At 40.5% G+C, this 26,366-nt stretch overlaps 2 protein-coding genes across 3 annotated transcripts in view; both read right to left on the bottom strand.

The window, feature by feature from the left end:
* Positions 1–5,278, bottom strand: part of mta2 (metastasis associated 1 family, member 2) — a 33,713-nt gene extending 28,435 nt beyond the window's left edge. Inside the window, exon 1 of the mRNA XM_035149399.2 lies at positions 5,139–5,278. Within this exon, the coding sequence (XP_035005290.1) occupies positions 5,139–5,166 (28 nt within the window). The 5' untranslated portion in view covers positions 5,167–5,278. The remainder of the gene's footprint in view (positions 1–5,138) is intronic.
* Positions 5,279–7,623: 2,345 nt separating this feature from the next.
* The window catches only part of eml3 (EMAP like 3), a 50,043-nt gene continuing 31,300 nt past the window's right edge, over positions 7,624–26,366 (bottom strand). For both annotated transcript variants that reach the window (XM_035149396.1, XM_035149398.1), the window contains 18 exons: positions 25,570–25,605; positions 24,922–25,042; positions 24,395–24,544; positions 21,813–21,882; positions 21,556–21,666; positions 20,296–20,391; positions 17,802–17,936; positions 16,845–16,983; positions 14,876–15,027; positions 14,610–14,735; positions 13,609–13,740; positions 13,402–13,469; positions 12,767–12,855; positions 11,634–11,731; positions 10,493–10,580; positions 10,311–10,409; positions 10,092–10,222; positions 7,624–8,968 (listed from right to left, as the gene is read on the bottom strand). In XM_035149396.1, the coding sequence (XP_035005287.1) occupies positions 8,750–8,968; positions 10,092–10,222; positions 10,311–10,409; positions 10,493–10,580; positions 11,634–11,731; positions 12,767–12,855; positions 13,402–13,469; positions 13,609–13,740; positions 14,610–14,735; positions 14,876–15,027; positions 16,845–16,983; positions 17,802–17,936; positions 20,296–20,391; positions 21,556–21,666; positions 21,813–21,882; positions 24,395–24,544; positions 24,922–25,042; positions 25,570–25,605 (2,060 nt within the window). In that variant the 3' untranslated portion in view covers positions 7,624–8,749. The remainder of the gene's footprint in view (positions 8,969–10,091; positions 10,223–10,310; positions 10,410–10,492; positions 10,581–11,633; positions 11,732–12,766; positions 12,856–13,401; positions 13,470–13,608; positions 13,741–14,609; positions 14,736–14,875; positions 15,028–16,844; positions 16,984–17,801; positions 17,937–20,295; positions 20,392–21,555; positions 21,667–21,812; positions 21,883–24,394; positions 24,545–24,921; positions 25,043–25,569; positions 25,606–26,366) is intronic.

Raw genomic sequence — 26,366 nt, 5'->3', positions numbered from 1 at the left:
AGTGTGCTAAATAGCTGAGCAAGAATAACCAAATAGTGAAAGCAAGGGAAAAACATCCGTTAACATAATGTAGACATTTGGCACATTAGGCAGCCTTATTCAATTTAAGTTACATTGAAAACAAATATACACACAGTCAACTGGGTTTAATGTTAAAAAAGGTGGCAAAGCCAAATAAGCTGAAGCTAACAATGTGCTCAGTTTGTGATTGATTCAGTTTGCTTCAAGGCCTTTTATCTTCTCTGGAACACTGGCTACACGAAATTACAACAGATGTTATGTGACTTTTTTTTGTATTGTTTAAGTATTGTTTTATATATTGATCTGTCGTTAATCACTCTTTATGGCAATATCTTTCATAATTTGGACAACTATTTGCATTATGCCACACAGCATAGTTCTAGGCAGGAGACTTGCATGTTGAAGACTGAGCATGACACAGAACAGAAGAAAGACTATGCCGAACCAAGACAAAACCAGGAGCTTGTCTCTAAAAGAGGAGCTACCTCACAAGGACGTGGTTTCAGTTTGACCTCTGACCAGAAAATTGTTTTGCAAGCAACAGCCCCAAAAAACTCAAAACTCAACTAAACTCTTACCACCTATGCAGGAATCAGTTAAAGGCTAAAAACCAACCAAGGACTTGAACATTGGAAGACTTTGGCCCATGACACACATGTGACATAGAGATGAAGATGGAAGGAGAGCTGCCGGTACAACTTAACATCTGCAAAGACATGGACTCTTAGACATGGTTCGGGTTACAAATAATCATAGGTATTGTTATGTGGATATAAAATTACTTATTTGATCAAATATAAACAAAATCTCCTGTCATGAAGCCCAACACTAAGAAAAGCCCACTGCATCCATATCTCTCTTGGTGTTAACTGTTGCCTAACTTAGTTATTTAGATTTAGCTCATTAGATTTAATGATAGTGACCATGACTTGAAATATCAGCTGTTGACAGCTTGAACTTGTGAGATCAGCCCTTAAACCTTGTACCGATCAAACCCCCAGGCATTTATCACTCATTGCACCACTAGTTCACACAGAGTGCTTCCTTGTATCTTTTGATGCAGTGTGGATTCACGTCAAGCTCCATCTGGTCCTCCCACAGGCAGGGACAGAGAGGCTCAGGAGGATATCAGTGGCTTTCTGATGAATCACCACAAGCGGAGATGGAGAAGGAAGGATTCATACAGAGAGAGGATTTCTTGCTCTACTTAACACACTGATGGGGACTCCGACCAGAGGAGCTCTGCTTCCTCATTCCCAGTGAAGGAACACAACCTCACCACATTACATTACATAATACTGGTTGAAGCAACGAGAGTGAATTTACACTCTGATGTGCTTGACATGACAGACATACAGTAGAGATGGTAGTGGAGGGAAGGGATTGTTCTTTTATATTCAGGCAGTCCATCTCTTCTTCTTTCCCAATGGGACAAAGTAACGAAAGATCATGTTCCACCAGCACTGACATCAGAGTGTATCAATGAGAGGGATGGATTCGATGGATCAATCAAACAGAAAATATATATAAATAAATAATGCGCTTGAGATAAATCACACAAACTCCCCTTGAAACAGACATCTCAGCTAAATAATCTTGTCACTGGTGAAAACAGATGAGCTGGTTCAATGTTAATGTATGAATATAAGTATAAGTGGGTATAGAAGAAAAGATCTAAAGAGAGAAAATGTCTGCTGAGGTAGCTGTGTTTGTTGTGGACGTATGCGGCTGGAGTGGTGCAGTATGCAGGGTGCTAGAGGGTGAATGAAGAGGAGGAAGGCCTTTGACTAATCTCTGGGGAAGATAATGATCTTACATGCAGGCTCAACACTCTGTGCTTCTGAAGGACTGGTAATATAGGCACTCACTCATACAGAACTGTCTGTACCAGCCGGCTACAACAAAGAAATCCTCATTAAGTTCAAAATCCATGGACACTTGCTTCAGGAATATGAACTCATTCCGACAGATTAATGTCCAACAACATTACTGGTGGGGCATCTATCCCCAAATACATCCATTTTATCAGTTCTGCATTATAAAACCAAACAACGTAACCTTGTTACTGTGGGCAGCTTAAATGTCAATTTGGAAGTCATTAAATAATCATATGCTTGTTGCTTACTGTAATATTGTATGGGCTAGACTTAAAATGATACTTGGGATGGGGCAATGGACGATGCTATCCTTCATCTCTGATGGCTGACTGTCTCACTCACACACAGACACACAATCATGCTTCTTGTCCCAAATACTAAAGGTCATGGTTCAAATACATAAAGTCTGTAAGCTTAGTTTATTGATATGATATGAATGAAATTTCATTGTGAAGAATTACCTCAAGAATTACCATCCCCGACATGAAATGTCTCTGTTGGATTTGTTGGAGCTACAGGAACACTCAACGTTGTGCAGTGGTGTTACACAGTGGAGGCACTGACAGAAGTGTGCGGACACAGACAAACTGAACACTATTTGATTTACACCTGTCATGAAGTTAAATAGTTACAGCGGATACAATGGACGACCAACAGCATATTTGTTATTTTAGCCAGCAAAGCTTAGGACCAGCTAAAAATTTGAAGCGCCAGCTGAAAGTTTTTACACGATATTGCTATTGAATGTTGCCAGGTTGTCCCTGTGTCTCATTATCATGACATTGACATGACATGACTTTAATGTTTGCACCAAGCAGCAATAATCCAAAGGATGGCAATACCTGAATTTCTCAAATCCAATAATAACTGAAATAACCAATTATCAATATTATTTTACAGAAAGGAAACAAAATGGGCATGAACTAGTGCTACCAGTTGAATTTGCTGCAATTCGGTATAGTGACATTCACCGGGTATTCTCTTGCAGTTTCTGTACCCAAACATAGCTATTAGGAGCAGTTATTTGCTACCTATTAGCTTAACGCTGCACTTGTGCACACAGGTGTGCAGATTACTTTACTCATTATAGTCCCTATAATTTCTCCTTTCTACACATATGTAGAAATCCCTTCTCTGCATATCCACATGACTAATAGTGGGGAAGTGGAAAGGCCACTGAGCCAAACAGCCATACAGAAGGACACTGGCTGTGGCAGCTACACACACAGAAAGATAGAGAGAGAGGGAGACCAGTGAGTGCACATGTGCTGATACAATTTTTAGAGTATGGAAAAACACATCAGTGAGGTTAATGTAACCCTAATACAGTAACACTTTATAAAAGGTGAATAAAAGCTACTGAGTACATAAGCAATATTAGCCAGGTATGGCTCTTGAAATTGTATTTTTAACCACCACAGGACATTGAGATGAACCAATGAAAGACCAGTTAAACAACTTTTAAGTGACAGTCGGCTCTCGCAAAAAAGAGCCATGATTTACATGTGCGGTACACCATGAATGAAACTGAAAAACACAGAGCCACTGTTTGAATAATCCACACCTGATATCTCATAAAAGCCCAATATCATCCCAATCTGCAAGTTTACCACTAACACCACCCACAAGCATTGTGCTGCAAAAAATGTTCTCTGAAAATATGAGTTTCAGGTACATAATACCAGCTTAATAAGCAGTGAACAAACTGAAACACGATGCAGAGCAAAACCATCATGTCAGAATACAACCCTTTACATTGTGGCATGCTATTCTGAAATTGGACAAACCCCATCTATTAAGACAGAATTTTGCAGCATATTTAGCAGTGTAATGTTTAATCAGGATGACCTATATAGACTACAGACTCCGATGTGACCTTATACAGCCTGTCACAGAGTCGGACTGCCAATTCAGCCATTTCTGCCGCCACAATACCAGACTCAGAGATGGTACACAAAGTCCTAACGACGAGAGGACAGACCTACATCCACAACCACAGAGTGCACTGGTTCTTATCGATGGAACTGGGGGGGGAAAAAACATGGTGAAGGCAATCCAGCGGGTTGCTAGCAGTCCCTACCGGCGTTTCGTTTCTCTCCATGATGAGGGTGACATTTAGAAACCCGGTGTTAGCAAAGATGTAGCGTGCAACGCTTAAACTGTATCATACAAACACTTGGCATTACCAGGTGATGTGAAACCTCGTATTCATTCATTCATTCATTCGATTTGGCTGTGGGGCTAAAGTTTCCCTCGTCTTTAGGACATTAAAAATGGGAAGTCTCACGGATACCGCAGTTGCTATCCTGGTAGCAAGTTAGTGTTAGCTAGCTAACTTAGTTCATCTTATTCCTGGATTAAAGCTTAATTATGTGTTTCACTTATATTCCACCGGGTCAGATGGCGTGGTTGTCTTTAGCAAACACGTAGCTGTTTGTATTATGGGGGGGCGATCACATTGACTAGCTACATATGGTGCTTAAGGCTAAAACTTAGCAATCAAACCAAGCTAGCACGGCTAACGCTACCCGTTGCATATGAAGTGATATGGCGGAGGCGATAATGAAATTAACCCACCCCGCCGACAAAGCCAGACGACCAGCTTTAGCTAGCTGCAGCAGACGTCGCTAGTTCGATACTGACCTCCCAGCAGCTAGCAGCTAACGCTAACTAGCATTGTGTTCACTTCCAGGACGTTACCATATGTACAGACCCCACGTCGGAAAAAATGTGACAATTTACGTTTGCTTCGCTTACTTGCAACTACAAATACGACTCAGCAAACTCCCCCCGATCGACTAGGCTGCGTTTATTTTGAATTAAGTGCCAACTTTCGGAACAAGTTCGCACTGCTCGCCAGGCAGTCGTCGTGGGGTTAGTCTGGATTCCACACCGATCGTTTTTGAAAGTTAATGTATCCTGGATATAAACTCCACTTAGTTTAAAATATCCACACCGAATACAGGGTCAGTTTTGGCAAGTCACAACTGAGTATAAACCAAGGGATAATGTTGGATTCATTCACGTTTGCCCATTGACCATGGTCACATTACATTGTTGGATGTTTTAACAAATTGGACGTTCTTCCATGCAAGAGTGGACGCACGTACAGGCGCTAGTAAAGAGTTAGCATTAGTTAGCGGCTAACGGGACAGACAGCTAGCGGCTAGCTAGCCACCTTGTGTCGAAACGAACAATCACGTTGAGGGGGGTGTCTTAAAAATGTAAAACATTCCTTACCTCCCACTCGGTACATGTTAGCCGCCATTCTCTCGTAACCTTTGTCAAAAAGAGTCCCGGGGTATTCCCCGCTTGTGTAGAAAATGGTCGATGGTGATCTATTTTATTCCTTCATTTATCGCAGACACCCCCGCCGCGAAACAAAGCCGGCTCCGGGCACAACAAGCCGAGCTGTGGCGGGTAAAAAGTTGAAAGTTTCCGCAAGAAACGTTCCAGAGGTGAAGCCAAAAAATGTAAGTCTTTGTTTTCGGTCCCTCGGACGACCTTCCTCTCCTCTTCCTCACTCACTCACACATTCACACACGGCTAGCCTGTCTCTTACTCCACTCTTCCTCCCATCCTCCGCTCCCAGCTTCATCCTCCTCTTCTTCACCTCCGCTCAGTTCAGCACACACACAGAAAGCACACACACACACTCACTGGCCGCCGTCGCTCGTGTGCTAATCGTCATCTTCGGATGTTGCCGACAATCTCCGGCATCTCACAATTAACTCCCACACCGGCCTCGGTTTATTAAGCGACATACTCCGAGAAATGTGAACTCTCACGCACGATTGTGATCTTGATGCGTGTGTGCAACTTTTGAACATGTTATAGTGACGGAGTAGCACCGTCGCGAGCAATACGGTTTATATACATATACTTTATACATCACGCACACATGCACACAAAGTAAGGAAAGTTCAATTATTTGTAGATATAGGCAGATAAGGAAATTGGGTACGCACACACACATGCGCGCGCGTGCACGCACACGAACACACGCACGCGTACTGACACTCAAACAGAAAGGAAAGACACCTCGTTCGAAATGAAACCATTAAATCACCAGATGAAACAGTCAGTCTCTTGTCATAAGGGTTATGTTATATATATTATAATGTCACCCACTTCACAGGAGCCAAGCGGCACATGGACTGAGCTTCTTCACACGGTCACCAGTTTAAAGATTATAATAGTTACTGGGATTACCCTCCTTTTTTCATTTCAACCCAGTGGTGACTGCCTTTCAGATAGTGAAATCTGAGTAACGTTTACAGGCCTGTACAGAAACCCAGAAACACAAAGAAATAAAAAAAAGATCAAATGCTGGTAAGTGTACTCATTTTAAATAAAACTATCAGATGCTAAGTCAATATGATAATATGAAAGAGCCTTTTTAAGTTGAGACATACTAAGTAGTAAGACTTGCTTCGATTATTTTACTTAAAAGGTTTTAAAAAGTAGTTATTATCCATATTTTGTATGAGTACCTCAACATTATGACATCGTCTGTTGTATCATTGACTTAAAAAGAGACAGTTGTAATCTAGTATCTCATTTGTAAAGTCAGAAATAAAAAAATAAAAAGTTCATCAAACAAAAAGACACCTGGCGAATATGATCCAAATGACATTGCTATCGGTTTTGTAGGGATCGTGTCAGACTTTGATGTTATTTTTTGACATCAACGGGTAAGAGCATAAATGCAATAGAATGTAGCTTCAGTTTAAACCCGTTTGATCTGTAGTGAATCTTTATACCTTAGTCTAATTATTAAGTCTCACTTGCTGTCTCCTAATTTTTTTACATAAAGTCAGAATATGTACTATTTGTCAAATAAAACTACAAAATAAAGGTTTTATTTACTCTACCATGATATTGATTTAGTTTCTCAATTTAGATTTTTCACATAATTTGTTCATTTTGCATTAATCATGAATATTTTTTGGTTTTTTTGCAGAAATCGGCTTCCACACTGAACAGAGAAAACAAGATGAAAAACTAAGATTCCACGAATGAAAAATACATAAATAAATAAATAAAATATTGTGTTACATACTTTTTCCGGTCCCAACATGTTATTCAGTTGTCACCCCTCACATTGAGGAGGTGATAGCTGTTAATTATTACATTTACTACTCAAATATTGCACTTAAATACAATTTTGAGGTACTTGTATTTGAGTTTGTACATTTGTTATACTCCTAAACCTACTACATTTCAAATGGAAATATTATATTTTGTATATACTTTACAAAACATGAACACTTTATAAAATACAGTGCATCACTACATGTAACTACCTCAACCAGATGCAGCAATTGCATAAAGCATATTATAATACATATAAACTTTAAAAGTGATCACTCAGCATGATCATACTTTATTTTTTATACTTCACATTCATTTTTGTATTTATAATGCTTATAATATATAATAGCATTTTTCATTGTAGTATTGATTAATTAAAGGATCTGATTACTTGTTTGATCAGTGTTAAGCGTTAAGGGATACTGACTGACTTCTCCTGTGGCATGGCATTTGCCAGCACAGTTTGAACTGAACGTTTCCGAACCCTTTTCACCAATGGGGTTCAATATGAGCTCCTCTGGTCTGGGCCATGAGGAGTGGGAACATGTTTTTCCCTCCATAAAACAGAACAGCACAGCACATTGTTCCTGGAGCAGCACTGCCCACTAGTGACACCTCACACACAATACACTTTCCAGTCTGCAGAAGTTTAATGGGAGCTTGACAGATACAATATCACAGTCGTCTTAATGTTCTTTTAAATATACATAAAACTGTACTTAGGTAATCATGTTCAAGTGTTACTATCAACTGTTAGAAAATGAAAAAGTCAGAAAAGCTGAGGGGTTGATTTCAGTATAATAGGTTTGTCACAGTCTGTCTAATGCAAAGTTAAAACCAGCTTCAGTATTAGCTGAGATGTCAACCAAACAGTTAAAAATATGAAAATCATGTTAAAAAAAAAATCATTAAGCAAACATCTTGATAAGCCTATACTTATGGCCTATACCACAGTGCACAGCTCTGGTTAAGTTTGGTAAGAAACATCAATGGAAACATAGGAATGTTCAACGAAGAACTGTTACTGAATCAACCTGGACTCCTTATCAATGAGAACACCTCATAATCTTGTCTTTTCTTTAACTGTAAATGCTGCTCATCACATTACAAGTGCTGCTTTCTTTAAATGCTATTATAGCCTGTGCATGTACATTACATTACTTTCTATGAAGTATTTTTGCACTTTCAATTCATTTTTTGCACTATTCCAGTTTGCACTTGTCTCATCCTATCCACAGTGTGCCTTTTGACTGCATACTTTGTTGTATTATGAACTATGTTTTGAGTACTAAATATGTTGCGTACTTATATGTTCTGTCTACTAATGTGTTTACACCGGGGATCAGAGAGAAACTGCATTTCAATCCCGTCTATGTCCTGTACATGTGTCCGAATTGACAATAAACTCGAAACTGCAGAAGTCATGTTTCTGTGCCAGCAAACATACACGACCACTTCTCCTGATCCTCAACAAATGTCCAACAGAATGACAGATAATCTGTGCAGTGAAAGGCATCCCACTGTTCAGTTTCACAGGGAATTTACATTGATATGGAGGCGTGTAAGTGGAAAGTGAATATGGCTGCTCCTCCTGAAGAAGATTCCTCTACATGTCGTGCATGAAACGGGACACAGCAGTGGCAGCACAGAGGCCACACCGAGTCGACAGCTGTGGCCGCTGTCCACTGACTAACACGTCTCTCTGTCTTCGTGTGAACGACTCCCTCTCTGTCACTCATCATAAACAACTCCCCCCCCTAGCCGGTGGTGGGTTCTGGAGAGCTGGTGGAGGTGGACGAGGCCGAGGCCGAGGCCGAGGCCAGTCTCTCCCTGCTGTCGACTGCCGAGCCTCCGACCACCTTCCACTGAAGGATGCAGGTGTCCTTCCCGCCCATTGAGAGCAGGTGGGAGTCACTGTGGGTGAAGCAGACGTTGGTGACGTGGCTGCCGTGGCCCTCGTACTTGTGGCTCGGTGCCTGGAGAGAAAATGAATCCACTTCGGGTCAACACATTGGAAATCTCATCACCTCCTTTCACCTCCCCTTCCCAAATTTGTCTCTACGATGTGTAGCAGGGCACGTGAAAAAGTATAACAATATTTATAACATTCATGAGAGAAGACAGTGTCAATGTGTAAAAAATGTATACAATGAACATGTTGAAATTGATCGGGCCTGGAGTTCTGCCTGAAAGCGTGAAAGGTTTACCTCCACCTGCTCTGGAAAAACAGCAGCGTACAGTGGTGTGATAATAATAATGACAGAGTAACTGGAAATCATCTCAATAACGGCAAAGAAAATACCTATTGCAGGATTTTTCTTTTAAAACTCGAGGTTAGGATTGGGTAAAAGAAAAGTGTTTGGAAAAAGTGAACCATGATCAAACAATGTTTCAGTTGTAAAGGTTCCTCATACCAACTATAAACTGGATAGTTCCCCCTGAGGAACTTAAAGTTCTGCTTTCAGTCATTTTGAATAACGTCAGTGATTATTTTTAAGTTGTATTTCTGTGCGTGTGACGAGTGTTTGTGCGGCTGAACTGTCTTGTTTTGTTGTTAGGTGTCCCTTGTAAAAGAAATGAGGAAATCCTGCCATATTTCAAAACCGTTAAATAGTTAGGAAGTCACTTTAGAGGTGCATTAGTACAGATAATGAACATACTGTTAATAACGCCACAACTAGTAACTATTTGCAGTGAAGCAAGACCAGCAGAGATAGTAGGTATTACTTAGCAGGCAATGGAATATAGATGAATAGTTAAGCCTAAGCAGACGCAGTGAATTAAAAATTCTCCCCATCACCTACAAAGCCCTAAGAGCTCATAGTACCACAGCACCCCACTAGAGCACTGCCCTTCCATGATTCAGGCTCACTTGCCGTCCCTAAAACTAAAACTTAGATAAAGCTGAAGGTTTATCTTTTTTTTCTGTTTGGGTCAGAGAAGGATTTTTCTCTCCCCCTCACAATTTCGAAAATATAGGTCTCAGGCTGTATATGTTAGTCCAAAACAAGTTTTTCCTCTTTATGTTATGGAGGCAGTTTAAGAACAATATTTTCTCTGCATGCAGTCAGACGAACATATCTAAGGAAAGCGTTTTACCTTTGGTTTGGGACAGGGGTACTGGAAGAGGTGGACTTTACAGAAGTCATCAGCTACAGCCACCATCCTCTCACTATGAGAGCGACACAGGGCGTTGATGTCCGTGCCATCGGAGCCCTCTAACCACACACCTGGAACAACCACAGCAGCACGGTCATCGTCACTTCACGCAAAGGGAAATATCACAGGGTGGAGACGTTGCACTTTGGTGTTTCTCACCCATGACATGGAAGCCCAGCACACAGGTGTAGGAGGCCCACTCTCTGTCTTTGCTCTCAAAGCGATTCCTCAACAGTTTGCACCCTGCCGCGATGTCCCCTGTGAAGTCACAGTCAGAGGAGGTGATCATCATGCTGTCTGGGGGCTTCAGTGCAAAATGCTACATGTATATGCTCACTTACAGTAAAGGATCTCATAGTCGCCAGAGTTAGACATGATGTACTTCCCGTCTTTGGACCAATCCAAGTGAGTTATGAAGCTGGAGTGACCCTAATGGGAGAGACGAACAGATGTAGTGTCACACAATGCCCCATGACCCAACTGGGAACTCAGGTTTAAAAGAATAAGGATGTGTCCTTCTGAATTTTCTTTCTTCAATGAATCCCATAAAAAGACAAAGCAACTAGAGTCTGACCGATATGGATTTTTGGGGACCGATACCGATATTGGAGAATTAAAAAACTTCTGATGCTGATATATCAACCGATATACATATATATATATATATATATATATTTATTATATTTGAAAAAATATGTCTGTGGCTCATTGTCTCCATATTTTGTACTTCTGATTACAAGATAACTGATTGTTCTAAAGTAGACCAATGAAATGCCACACGCCCATATTCACTGGATAATGATCTAATGTGAAGGCTGGATTCTTTCTGAGGGTTTCTTCTTACACGCTTTATAAAGATTTGCATGCACATGGTCTTGTTAAGATATGAAAGTTGCTGAAATAAGCATAGAAATGGTCAAAACAGATCTATCACTAACTAGAGGTCATGATTTAGATGTTTCATGTTGTTGGGCATTCACAATTCTTGTGTTTTTGTTTTTCTTTTCTCTCTCACTACCTCTCCAGCCACCTGTCAGTGTCTTACGTAGCCAGCAGAGTGGCAGTTCCCAGTGGGGAGGACATGCAGCAGCTTGGGTGTTGTGTCAGGTTCAGGGGTCAAATTTGAGAGTAGCAGATAAAGGTACGGGCCAGGTTCACTCTTTCATCTTCAAAAGCGCCTCACAATACATTTGTGAAGGACGTGGGACTATAATGGGGACTTTGATTATTGGTTTGGCTCTGTAAATAAATAATAAATATAATATTTTCATATAAATGAATAATAAATATACAGAATATCAGCAGACCTTTACTTTTGTTGGTATTCTTTACAGTGTTTATGAAGAAAAACTCATTACAAGTGACAGCCAACCCCATGGGTGAGAAGGCAGAGCACAAAACAGACTTACAGGAAGTCAGAGTGAGTCATAACAAAACACGAGGACCACATTTTTAGAGATGGTCATTTGACATTTAACTCACATTACATTTCCCGAAGCGGATGTAGCGCCGGCCGCTCTCTGTCACGTTGTAGATGTAAATGAAGTTGTCGTGAGACCCAACAGCTAAAAAGCTTCCATCTGTAAACACAAGAGGCAGTTCACATAGATAAAGCAGATTTCCACAATGTCTTTCTAGGATCTAGGCTTTTGTCATTTAATGCAAAATAGTGCACTGAAATTTAGTTTAGGCTGAAATTTTGGCTCTTGTGAAAACCAGCTTCTTCATAGGGGGTTAGGGTTAGGACTATGGATATAGATCAGTCAATATTCCCAATCTGTTTTTATGGTAAAAACCACTTCATAAGTCACAAGCATAAATTGTTTTTATTATCAATAATCATTTATCTGATTATTAATTTATCAATAAATAGGCAAAATGACAAATAAATAAATTAAAAAGAAATTGAAATAAAGAAAACTTCAATGAATATTTCAAATTACAAAAACAATACAAAACTGTCCAAAAGAGGCCAAATGAGTCAGCGAATTGAACAGAAAACAGGAAGGAAAGGCAGCAGGGAAATAGAAATTTGAAATGGGGAAAGGAAACTGCCTTTTGAACTACCTGATTAAAATGTGTGATCTTAATTCGAATAAAAATGTAATTCTTTTTAAATTGCATTTCCAAATAGAGTTTTACATTCAATTATTCAATTCAATTAGTCAATTCAGTTATATATTTAATGGCTGTTTATGTTCTTTCCTCATCTTTTATTACATCTTTACAACCAACTGTCAAAAATACAGTTACAAATTCTGAAATAAAAAACATCTGTGTGGTTAGTGCACTATCCATTAACCCCAACATCCCTATCCCCTGAATCCAGTCATATATAATTATAATTTATATTAAAAAAAAATAGAATACATTCACACTAATTTGACAAAAAAATACCTTAAATTAATGTCAAATTACCACTTGTTTGCAGACTTATCAGAGTGTAGTAGCACTATCTCAATGCATGTGTTTTGTGTGAAGAAGCAAACACAGGAGGGTTATTAAAAACAAACAGCACGCTGACATCACATACCAAAGTCCTAACACAGCTGTAATTTCTACAGCTTTATGACAGAGAGTAGTTAGATAACAGTGAGCAGGCAGGGAACTCTGACCTGGGGAGTATCTCATGACCGACAGCTGCTCGTTCCCGTCAGTGGATTCAGAGACCACCTCTCTAGTCAGCAGGTCAAGGACCATCCACCTGTAGGAAGAGGTGATTATAACCAGTCTTTTACAGCGAGGTTTAGTGAAGCTCCTTTTTTCACTTTCTTTGAGTCACGTCTGTAAACTATATTCTTTCCCCTCTGCCCATACACTCAGCAGGCACTTTATTACACCTGTATATTCATCCAATCGGGCCAATCATGTGTCAGCAGTTCAGTTTACATAATCCTGCAGATACAGGGTTCTCACATGCTGAACATAACAAACTGAATCTATAATCATTGTCTGATATAACTTTAGAACTTTTCCCCCATAGACTGCTTTAAGTCTAATATTGCGCGGTCGTCCTCTAACCAGAAGGTCGGAGGTTCGATCCCATCTGCATGCCAAATTGTCTTTGGGCAAGACACTGAACTCCGAATAGCCCCTCATAGAAAAATAAAAGTGCTGCCCATAGACATATGAATGGATGTGAATGGGTGAATGCCAAAAAAAACTGTACTGTACTGTTTTGAGTGGCCATCAAGACTAGAAAAAACGCCATATAAAGACAGACCATTTAAATACAGACCATTTACGTTACCTTCCTGTGTTGAGGCCGACTGACACCACCGATCCATTCGGGCAGAAGCCAGCGCACAGTCCATATTCCTGTCAAGAACAAGCAGGGGTATTCAGAACAGAACTGGCAGTGCTGAGTATCAAGGATAGTATATAAACACTATTACTATACTGGAAAATATCCTCACTGCGAATAAAGTTGTTGCATTAAGGAAAATGGTTCTCCTACCTCCAGGCTGATGCACCAGTCCAGCTTATATTCCTCTGTGTTCCACAAACACACCTGCCTGTCGTGGCCACAGGTGAGGAAGATGCTCTGGGAGGGGTGTGTGGCCAGTCCCCACATCTCATCGACATGACCCTGAGACACACACCCACATACAAAGTGACACAACATAATCAGTGTCCATCTTTTTCAGTAAAAGAATGTGTGTGTGGTATCCCAGTGCCTTAGATTCACTGGATCTTAGGTGAAATTAGGTCTAGATTAAATTCTACGGCGTGAGTGTGCTGCTTTGGAGGATGTGTGTTTGCAGAGATGCAGAAACGTTAGTTTCCTTCTTCGAGGCTTTTAACAGTTTCCTGGTAAAGGGAAATTGGATCAACAGAGAGGTGAAGGGCAATTGTAAAAAGATTTTGGGAAAACTTTCCCAAAATTAGGTATTTCAATAAGTGAAAATATGATCTTATATATGAAATGCCGGTGATGTATATTGAAGATTTGTAAATTACAAAGCATTAGTTTAGCTGCTCCTCACCTTCCATGCTGTGTTGATGAATTTATGTAAAAATGTATGTTCAATTAATTGATGTAAAAATATGTGAAATGGGCCTTAACTAAGACTACACTTATGTTTTAAATACCTGTGAATTTCCATCGTATTCTATTCCTATCTGTATTTTTTGTATTAGTTTGAAATAAAACTAAATCAAAATCAGGAGTAGCCAACTTCTCAGTTAAATTTACAAACTCTATTACTGCTTATTAAAATGTAGCCTAGTTATTGAAGTATTTCTCGATAGAAACATTATTTTGTTTGGCCGCACGCTTCACAGACTCACCAGCTGTTCACCTGTCGAATTTCTGAAGTGTGTGTTTGCACTTGTTGTAACCACCATACAATACATTAAGTGTCTGACAGCTTCAGTCCAAAAGGATCTAATCCTAAAATAGCAAGCAAGCCTCCAAAAGCGTGACAGTAATAATAGAGAACTACATTATGAGCCCACCTGCACAATGGCCACAAATCCGTCTGAGAAGGTGCCTCTGAGGATCGCGTTTCGTGTCGTACCAACTAACAGTTCCTCCCCATCCACATCGGCGAGGGTGCGGACTGCCCCAAAGTTTTCTGGAATCTGAAAAAAATTATTAATATTAATCAAATAGCATTCCCTTTTATTTGAGCGTAAATTCACTTTCTAAATTCAGACCTGTCACCAGCATCACACACACACACACACACACACAGACACACACACACACAGTTGTGGTTCACCTCACACTCTCTCTCAGGTGCCAGATCAGCACTCCAGCGGATGATCTTGCGGTCTTTCCCTCCTCCACTGAGCAGAGCGCCGCCCTGCAGCATGCACAGGGTGAACACGCTGCCTTCATGGGCTCTGGTTTGACGCATTATCTGGAGGGTCTCTGTGGGAAATGAGAGACAGACTAAGCTGTATGGACCTTGTACCCAGAAAAGACTAAGTAGAAAAAAAATTAAAAACATGAAAAGCAAGCAGGATTCTGGTCATCTCATAGATAGAGATGGAAAAAAGAAAATAAAAAACTGAGAATACAGCGGGGTCCTTAAAGAAAACTGGTTCCAGAATCCTGGGCCTGAGACCGTGGTGACATTTCACTTATCAGATGGAAAATTAACCAAGCATAAAGCCCAGACAACACAGGATCGTCTTCAGGAAAATCTTCTGACTGTACTTGAGGTGCCAAGCACAACACGAAAAAACCATTTCTGGATAAACCAGAAGATGCCACTCACTTTGCATCCAATCTGATTGAGCCTGAGAGAATCTGACAGGAAGAACGTGATAAACTGCACAACATTCCAGATGTGCAAAGCTTGTAGGGACTTACCCAGAAGACTGAAAGCTGTAACTGCTCCCACAGGGGCGTCAACGCTCATTCACTCCCCATCTCAGTATCAATACTCCTGACTGGTAGTTGTCCTACTACCTGGGCGCTGGACCTCATTCATACCAGCATCCTCCAAGCTATATGTCCCACCATTGTGCCAGCAGTCACACATGTGATGATAATTGTTTCTGACGGAGATTAATCAAAAAGCCTTCACTCGACCTTGCTCAAGTTGAAAACTACTACTCATTCTCAGTCTCTATTCTTTTCTAAGGCTATCAAGAGAGTGGTTTTCAAACAGGTCTCGGAAATGGAAGGCCCCCCTTGATCCAAATCAGTTGGGCTTTAAGAGCTGCCACTGCACTGAAGTGGCTCTCTTGTCTGTGATTGAAACCCGAAGGGCAGCTAGAACTGCAGCTCATCCTTTAGTTTGTATCTTGTCGGACCAATTAGCAGCCTTTGATACAATGAATCACCACATCCTGCTCTGCGATCTCTCCTATATGGACATCTCAGCAAAGCTCAGCAAAGCACGTTTTTGTTTGAATCCGATCTTAATGGGCATTTTTTCAATGTTTTATGGTGTGGACACACAACCACAGGGGGACACCATGGCTCTGTGCCGGGACCCCTTCTTTTTGCAATATACGCCACTTCCTTGGGTCCAGTTATCTGCTCACATAGATTCTCATATCACTGCAACGTCAATATTACCCAACTATACCTATCCCCGTTGGATGTAAATATTTACTCATATGAAATATCTACATGGATGAGGGAACGCCATCTTCAACTAAACCTCTAAGATTAAATGTAGTCATCCCAATCAATCAACCCAGTGTCCGGGTGTCTGGGAACACTACTAGGCCGTAGCTTTAGAAATGCTCCTGCAGTTGTAAGTTGATTTGGATAACAGTGTCTGCCAAACTACTGAATGAATAGCCTGAATGTAATTGAGAGATTTAATTTGATTATTTTTAATTGAATTTGCAAACATTTCTAAAACATGCATCCACTATAGATTATTAAGTGTAGATTGATCAGTAAAACAACAATGTTACACACAACTAAATCTACAACGACAGAAAGTGTGTTTGAATAATTTCTGATAACAGCTGCATATAGATAGAACATTAAAACCAGTACCTGATTAACATGTATGCGCTGTCTATATGGAAAGAGCTCATTCTGAATCAGTAATGCAAGTTATTTCGCAAGGCTTCATGGTTTGACTTAGCCAAAAACACATCTAACCGCCTCAACATTAAATCCTGTTACCGGTTTTACCAGGGTTCTGACATCAACTCTTCAACTTTCAGCTTCAAATCTGAGCTTTGCGTCTAGTTTTGAAATGAAATAATTACAGCACTGACCTTTGGCTCCTTTACCCAGAGTTTTGATATCTGCAGCTGATTTTCCCCACGTCAGGATGTTGCCTTCAGAGTCTCCAGTCAGAACATCCCCAGTCAGACTGAACACAAAGCACTGGATGAACTTGGGCTTCTTGTATTTCTGAAACAGAAAAAATAGACTATTGTTCATAACCACATCAACGTGCAATATACGTTTCTTAAAGTTGGTACTATAATATGAACATTTCTGTGGCTTTATTCTTCTTATACTATGGATATAAACAATTCCTTTCAGTGACACTGACCAGGCAGTACTCGTTTACTGTATAGGCTAAATATATGTTTTGTATATTATGTAGATGCAAACTAGATATTAAAGTGGACCTCTACAGCTCAGAACTGTTACAGTTTTTGTTGGGATTTAGGGATGTAAGTTTCTGGTTCAGATTTGTGTGCTGGATTACTAAAACCTTTTAGTGGTTCAAATCAGTCCAGTTAAGAGTTAGAATCTATATTTTATCATAAGTGATGCAGTTGTGATATTTGTACTTTTCTGAATTAGTGTGGTTAATCTTAAATTTAAGTTCTCTTGTTTGTGCCCTTTAAACTGAGGAAGCTGCTAACTTCCCCTATGTTAATAGATGCAGCATGGGGTCGACTAAAAAAAAAATCAAGGTAATCAAATAATTGGTTTCTGTCATTAGTAGTTCTCATCACAGTGATGTTTGTTTAAGTGCTCATGTTTCTGATAAGTTTGGTTTGATTTAAAAAGCGGGTGGAACATTATTAGATTGACTTGCTATTGGTCAAGCACGCATAACGGCAGGACCTTGATACCACAGCTCACCTCCATGGTTTATGGACAGAGGGAGGGAGTGGAAACGCGTCCTCTATTTTCATTTAAAGTCATTGGTCCTTGCTCATGCAATCACAATGTCTTTCAAATATTGTCAGGATACAGAGGTCAAATAAACTTACTCCAAAGATCCCTTGTTTCTTGGTGAACTGGCCTGCGTTGAGAGTCCAGAAGTAGACGTGGGATTTACCACAGGTGATGATACTGGTGCTGTCGCTTGGGTTAAACTCCACAGAAAACACAGCCTCGTTGGTGCTCTGAGGACACACACAGGAAATCAGGAAAACTTTGAACAAATAGGAAAGAGCTGCAGTAAATGTACGACAGGAAGCAACAACTGTCCATTTGTACAATTATCTGTAAGGTGAAAATCTGGAAAAAGTCTGTTGTTGTTGTCCTGAAATTGATCCTCTGGTACAGTCTAATAGTCTGATATTGTTAGTCTGATAACGTGGATGAAATGCTAACATAACAATAAGAGAGATTACTGATTAAAATAAATCTACTATTTTTGAGTATTCTTTTTTATTATTTATATTTTATATATTTAAAAATATATATATTTTTATGTACAAGACAGTTTGTGCCACTGATGACGTGTTTAAAACGTGCTGATGTTTTGAAAATGGACAAAATGTTGAGCTCATAAATAAAATTAAAGACAGACAACTACGGAATTCCTTACGCATCTTTTTAAATAAACAATGCATCTGCCAAATGTGTCTAAAAAACAAACAGCTGACAGACAGTCAGAGAGCAGCTGGTGAACATACTGGAGCACTTGGAAGCTTAAGAGACAGATATTTTTATCAGGAGTTGGTGGAAACAAAAGTTTTCTGGGCCCAAATATCAGTTCATGCAGCCCTTATTTAAATAAAAAAAATTGTTTTTACATAAATTTGAACGGAACTGTGAAGGTGTGTGTGTGTGTGTTTCGCTTTAGATGTTTTCTGTGGCATACAACACGGCCCCACAGGCAGGTCTACAATGCTCATGTACACAGTATGTGCAGAACGAATAGAATCATAATTTTCACACAAAAAGCTCCATTCATGGCCGTGCTGTAAAGTGGCATATGGACTCCCCAGCTGCCGTGGAGAGGGGGTTGGGGGTATAATTATCTTGTTCCTGCTGGATGAACTCGTGTGTTTATACAGTCAGTGTTGGCCTGTCCAGCTCCGAGCTGCCTCCCCATGTGAACCCACGCACAGGGGAGTGGATGCTACCTCACACGAAACACAAGTTCCTGTAAAAGCCCATTCAATTCTTGACTTGAGATGATTTACGAGATCAAACGGCCTCCTATATATTCTTCCTGCTGCATTAGAGAGCACACACTACACACACACACACACACATTTATATATGCACGCAGGCAGACAAATTCCCTGTATAAAATATTTACACTGTTGCTATGACAGCCGAGCTGAAATTGCTCTCAGGGAAGTTGAGGCATTTTGGGATAAAAGCCCATGAAAGCTTAAGAGAGACCCCCACCCCCCACCCCCGCCCAACGTCAAATTTCTCCAAACAGAACGCTCTTTATAAAAGGCATCTATACATTAAACATGCAGCCGCATTGGGCATTGATTCACATTCTTTGTCTTTAGGGAGGGTTTTTTTTCTGCATGGATTCTCAAACCCTGTAGCGTCTCATCATTTCATAAACACCACCTGATGTAAAACAGGCTAAAGCGCAAGAGACCTCTAAGGATCCTGAGTCAGATCAGAGGTTTGACACAGCCTGTACTGCACAACAAGCTGGAAAACACAACATATTATCACCTCATTAACTTATTATGTCAAATATAATAATACCCCCCCCCAGAAATTGTGCTTATTAACGTAGTTATTTCTTTAAAAACAGGCGCTCTCTCAAGATTTCATTGGATTACAACTTGGGGCCTGTTTAGTTCCCCTGTATTCATTTACATTGGCCTATTTGCACCAGTAAAACGACCCACAGATGAGAGTGTGCATACAAATATGGCAAGATGACATGAGAGAACATGATATCCTCTGGAGTGTTTTGACCCTAAAATGTGTGTCATGTGTGCAGGTTTAGATTTGACTGTAATGAGTCCGAGAAGGAGCGTGAATCTGCACTCAGGATTGTAATAACTGCCACCATGAGCAGTGTGTCACATCTACTACTACTGCTGGATCTGATGAGCATGTCTGCAATTCTGCCCCCCCCCGGTGCAGTTTAAAGGTTCAGCGTGTAGGATTTAGTGGGATACATGTGGCAGTGAGGTTGCACAAACCAACCAACTGAATATCTCTCCCCCTTCCAAGCATGTAGGAGGATTGGTCCATTCTGGGCTACTGTAGAAACATGGTGGTACCACGATGACCTGATCCCTATGTGGATAACAAAGGGCTCGCTCTAAATTAGGGTTATGAAAACGTTATGATTATTATGTTCCAGTTTTGCTGGTGGATTCTCCAAAATCGTGGCAGTATAATAATGCCCATATTATAGCAACTCTTATTATCGCACCATGGTCAATAGAACTTAACAATGCACAGTAAGTGAGCACACTTCAAGCAAGTGATGAGAAGTTTACATTTCTTCATGACTAAACCCATCCGGCTCATGTCGGTTCCTTTCTTTACCTTGACCTCTGCGTACTTGGTGCCCTTGTTGCAGTCCCACACTGACAGCATGTGCTCATTCGAGTCATCGATCACACACAGGAAGGCTCCAGAGTCCTGGAAACAACATCACAGAACAGTCAGAGGCCCGTCAGAGAACATGGTCTAGTCTGGCATGATGCACATTCCACAGCACTGATTCAATCACCACATCCACAGAGTCATGTCATACTCATCTTTCTGCTACTCTCACTTTCTCTTTCTAACACAAGCATTTACTATTTCCAATAGATTCGACTTTAGAATTTCCATTGGTATGAAGCAAGTGTAAGAACCTTCTCAACGACTTACAGGAGAACAAAGGTCTTATTTGTTTTGTGTGAAACAACTGAGACCTGTTTCAAATAAAGGCCTGCTCCGCACTGCAGTTGGACTAAATCATTTGTGAACAAGTATTTGAGATTCTATAGAACTAGCGCAGTGCCTGTTCTATAGAATCTCAAATACTTATTTACTTATAACCACCATTTTATTGTTTGTGTGCTGGACATTGTGTGCAGAGCTTTTTAATAACAGCCTATGGTGCAGAGTGAAATTACAAAGCTTTGCGTTCATACTTTGTGTTCATTTGCTTTATTAGTGTTCACGTGAGGGGCTTATATATAAGTTTGAATGATTTGATGCTATTTTTCATACATTGTATTAAAAGGTCTGTTAAACAACCAACACAACCTTCTGAGCCAAGTTCAAAACTCTCTGTAATTCAGCTGGATATGAAAGCATTGCAGCAACAAAACACATGTGCTTTTACTTTGAATACAAACTGCCAAACAGGAAGTGATTCTACAAATTGTGTTGCCGTGACGGAGAGCAGCTCTGTGTCTGTGTCTGTGTCTGTGTCTGTGTCTGGGTCTGTGTCTGGGTCTGGGTCTGGGTCTGGGTCTGTGTCTGTGTCTCAGTCCAATATGGTGAAAATCGAATTATCCAAATGATCAGGCGGTGATTTGGACTCGCAGTTTGACCCAATTGCCAACCACTGCTAAAGTTTATGCGATGATGTAGAGGACACATGTTCAGCTCGGATGAGTGAAGGCACACTGCCCCCCCCCACCGGTGAATACTCCAGAGCTCCGGTTGCATGTCTTTGTCAATTCTTATTAACAGCGTGTCCAAATTGCACCAATCAGCCGAGTGAGAAGCTGATAAGTTGAACAGTTTGCGAGACAGACAGACAGACAGATGTTTGTGGAATTAGTAGGTCGATTTTATACATGTACTCACGGCAAAAGAAAACGCAACTGATCCCACTCCCTTCTGGAAGGTTCCCAGGCCGATCTGCTGCAGCGTGACCAGGGAAGTGGAGTCCCAGATATGAACACAGGGCTGCAGGGGCTAACATACATGCACAAACTTTATATCTGCACGATGGTTAGAGTTTCAAAGCGAACTGTTCACACAATAAGTTCATTAATACACAAATAAATTGAATAGCATTTTAAAAAGTTTCCAGGGGCCTTCCATTTGATTGCAGTAGTCACCTTGCCGTCTTTGTCCACCCCTGCGGATTGGCCGGATGCCACTCGCACTTTGTCAGGATGAAGGGTAAGACTGCAGGAAAAGGAAAAAGAATTCAACTCAATAACAAGAAGGGGCTCTTTAGGTACCAAACATATTTATATATACTGGTGATCAACACAATCTTCAATCTTCGACCCAAGATCACAACTTTTCAGAATAAAAGCTCTGTAATTACGCTCAGTATAATTAATGCAACAAAATTAATGTTGTGTATTTACTTTGAAGACAAATTGTTAAACAGGAAGTGATTCTGTGAATGTTGTTGCCACGATGGAGGAGCTCGTGTGTCTGTCTGTCTGTATCTCAGTCCTATAAAATGATCGCATTAACTAAAAATGATCTGGCACCAATTTTGACCCACGGTTTGACCCAGTTGCTGACCACTGCTGCAGTTTGTCTGAGGACGTAGAAGAAGACACGTTCAACTCGGTCCACAGACTGATTGTTAGCACACTGCCCCGTCCCCACTGACTGCTACAGGGCGCTGGTCGTGTGTTTATTGAGAGATATGAGTACCACATACAGACAGACAGACGTTTGTGGAATTTGTAGGTAGATTGTCCACTTGCAACATGTCTTTATGGGATTGCATCCATCATGGCTAAATGACGGAAGTGTTCTTACACATATTTAGCATAGATATATTATAAGGGCATGCGCAGTAGTGGCGATGTGGAGCATCTACACAAAGCCTCACATACACCTTCTGATTACTACATTTATACCTCTAGAACTCTAGCAGGCCCTCATATACTACAGGATGTACAAAGTATAACAGTAGTTTAAGCGTGTCTGTCTGATCCTGGTACTAGGCAGGTAGATGTAGGGGCTTTATCAAAAGCTTTTTCACTGAAAGCTGAAAAACTGTCAAAGTAAAAGTGAGGGGACCTGTAGAGACGGCACATAGTAATTTAACTCATTGTGTTAAAAGCGTTTGCAGCTTTAATACTCAAGCCCTCGTTGTCAGAGCTTGTTTGAACACTGATAGATGTTAGCAGGTGTCCTCCCTGATAATACTCGGTTAAGCCAACTCTATCCCTGCCGAGTCACACAGCAGCACAAAGACTGTGACAGCAAAAAGGGGCGATAACATGAGTTGGCAACTAAAGGAATGTAACATATTTACATAAAAAAGAAATAAAATCACTGGAACAAAAATGATAGAGTATATCATTATGACTGAGTACAACACAGGGAAATGTCAAATGCCTTCTGATCCATCAGGGACAAGGAAACTGCCTCAGTGTCAGCGGGCCAAGCAGAAATCATACAAAGGAACACATTGACAGACTGAATAATGCTGTAAAACTAATTGTAATCCAGCCTGATTGTTAGGTCAGTTTCAAAATGTAGAATAAAGTCAGTGCTTAAAGCTCAAGAGACCGTTCTCGCTTTCAGATCTAATGTGCTGGGACGCTCAAGCACAGAAATAAAAACAGTGTCACTGCCTAAATAACTATGGACTATAATGTAGGAACAGTTCAACCCTCATTTCCTCCAAGCCATCAAGTATTTGGAAACCAGAGTAACCCCCATTATTTCAGGAATGTAATGTTCTTGGACTTTGTATATGAATTTGGGGAAAATGATAAATCAGTTATTTTACACAACCCTGACAACCAGCCTGTCACATTCTGCTCAGCCCTGCTCATTTATTTGTCCAAAATGATCATATAAAATATGAATATGACTATATGGACACAAGTTTACCAAAATGTTTTATCAGTTTAAAAAAAAATCCTATAATTGGATTGACGTCGTCCAACTCAAACAAAGTAAGTCTCATTATTTGCTCAGGTTGCTCACATTCATGGCTTTATGTTGTTTTTATTATTAGGAGGCTGGCATGAGCTCGGACCGATCAGTGTGAGTTGTTGAGAAAACATCACTGAATCCAGATACACGCCACTGGAGCCTGACTGTGTGGTATTTGGCATCACAGTGCATGAAGACATAAAGCATGGTTTTAATGTGCTACAAATTATTATAGTAGAAGGATTGTATTTAGTGACCTTATTTTCAGGCTGATGGTTTTATGGTACATGTCTTAGGTAGACAAGGTTACAGACAAGTTAATGCCATCAACTGTATGTCAGTGGTACATTTTTTTATAGAAGAAAAACATTTTTTTTTAAATATTTTGCTTTTACATTTGAAAGTATGCATCGTGTTGAGGAAACATTCTCAGCCTTTTTTCCAAAAGAATCAAAAAATCATATAAATGGACTTTCTCTTATTTTTACACCTCAGCCAGGCTCTGCCCCAAAATATTAAATATTAAAACCTACCAACAGCTGTAAATCGTATTGATTATCTAACGGTATACAAACAAATGTAAATCTGTCGTTTAAGAGGAGAATGTCATGGCGGAACCTTTCCTAAAAACTACGTGTGTTTGTAAACCCAATATTTCTGTGCAACAGTTCGAGCTGTAGTGCCCACTGTGAACACTCAGTCTACCTCTTCTCATCTCATTCTCAGATAACAAGCTTCACTTTATGTGGTCTATGGATGCAGATGATACACATGCTCTCGTACTGACCAGCGGACGCAGTCTGTGTGTTTGCGATAGTGCCGCTGTGTTCGGTTGTTGACGTGGTAAAGCACAATGACACAGGCGATGAAGTACACTGCCTCGCCTGTAGGGAGAAAGTACAGGTTGGCCCGACAGTCACGTCCCCGGTAACCATAGCTGACAGGACCGAGGTCAAGGACGCACTCATGTTAATCGCTGGTCCTTTTCATTCAGTAAAGCAACCGTCTGCAACGATGCAGACTGTGTAATTTAAACATACTAAGTGTTATATAAAGGTGGAAAAATTAATGATGCTATTTTACATTTATGTCCAGTCCCTTTAAAAATATGGCACCCACAACTTTACAATTAAATCTGTGGTTGACTCTGCTTCCACAGACCAGACTGTTATTGTCCTGGGACACATTGTGGGGCTTGAACCCAGGAGATGAGCACACAATGCAATCAGCAGTTTCTGAATGTAACATAACATCACCCTCACGAATAGAAACTAGAGGCCGAACACTGCTGTGGCTTTTTTTTTGAAAGGATACACCCAGTCGAGCTCCAGCCTCTCCGAGGGCGGCTCCATCTTCAGGTCCTCATAGTTCTGGATGTTAGATGGGATGTACATGGTTATCGGCCGGCCTCGGATGAACATTTTAATCGACTGTTCTAGGAGACAAACACAGGAGAGGAGGATTAATGCAGCAGTAAACACAAATTTTTTGTGTGTTTTTTTTTTTTACCCCAATTGCAGAGAGGTCCTTTATTTGAAAGAGTTTTATTTTTTGATACAGGACTTTATCTCTATATTCTCTATTTAATGACTATCATACATTTCCCTTTGTTAGGATTTGCTCCATTAAGTTTGGTAATAATGCTAACTCAACATTTCCACATCCTGTAATTGTTGCCTTGGTAAACACTGTATCAGGAGAGGGAAAATCTCCGGCTTCTGGGCCACATAGTCCACGAGACAATTTGATGCACCCTCTGGAACAATAAAATAAGAAGAAACTCAGACATACAAAAAAATCTTAATAGGAAAAAAATTAAACAAGAAGGCTAACGTGTTCCTTCCATCATGTCCCAGTCAGCGTGAGGGAAACACACATGTGAGCTTACACGTGTCAGCCGGCTCTGTTCCTTCCCTGAATAAAAATAGCTTAGGATGCACAGTGATATAATTGCGGGTCTACCTTGGCTGTAGGTTCCTCTTCTGGACCCGGGGGATCCTGTGTGAGATTGAAAGCCAATGTTAGCCAGACAAATAAACACAGAGATACTTTGAGCTTTAAATCACAGCAGAGTCCAGCTGGCTTAGATAGCCAGCTGGGGGCGGGGGGGTGTCCAGTGCACCTTGGGGAGAGATTTACCAAGACAGGATCCTCATTCAAACAACAGTCGGGAGACAGTGAATGAGAGGGAAGAAATAAGAAAAACGACTTCCTGCTTTGACTCTTAGTTGTATCTAGTAAAAAGGAGGATAAGAACACTGGTGACCCTATGACAGCAATGACACAAGTCCCAAGATGGGGAGTACTAGAAAAAGCTTCCAGGTGAAAATAAGAAAGCAAGGACTTTACTGCATTTACAAACTAATCATTTCAGATTTTTGAAAAGGTTTTGAAAAAGAAACGCTGGATACCAGTTACATTTGTATGCCTCCACGCCAGTGACGTGTTATGTTTTCAGGTTGTTTGTGATTTTGTTTTGTAACCCACCCCTCTCTTGTGAACACGCTCTCTCAAAAAAGCCTTGAGGGAATTTCCTAAATTTAGGTAGAAACGTCAGTTGGACTAAAAGATAAAGTTATCGGATCTTGGTCGCCAAATTTTAAGGTCAAGGTGACCTTGTGATATATCGGGAATACCCGCAGGGAATTTAATTAGTGACACCAGATAGTATTAAGCACAAACACTTACTTGGTCTTAAGGATGACCTGATTAGAATCAAAGGTTGAAGTTGCAATGAACTCACAGAACCCGTTTTTCCT

This window comes from Hippoglossus stenolepis, chromosome 23 (assembly GCF_022539355.2).
Source record: "Hippoglossus stenolepis isolate QCI-W04-F060 chromosome 23, HSTE1.2, whole genome shotgun sequence".
In the NCBI taxonomy this organism is placed as follows: domain Eukaryota; kingdom Metazoa; phylum Chordata; class Actinopteri; order Pleuronectiformes; family Pleuronectidae; genus Hippoglossus; species Hippoglossus stenolepis.
This window is presented reverse-complemented; position numbering and strand designations above follow the sequence as displayed.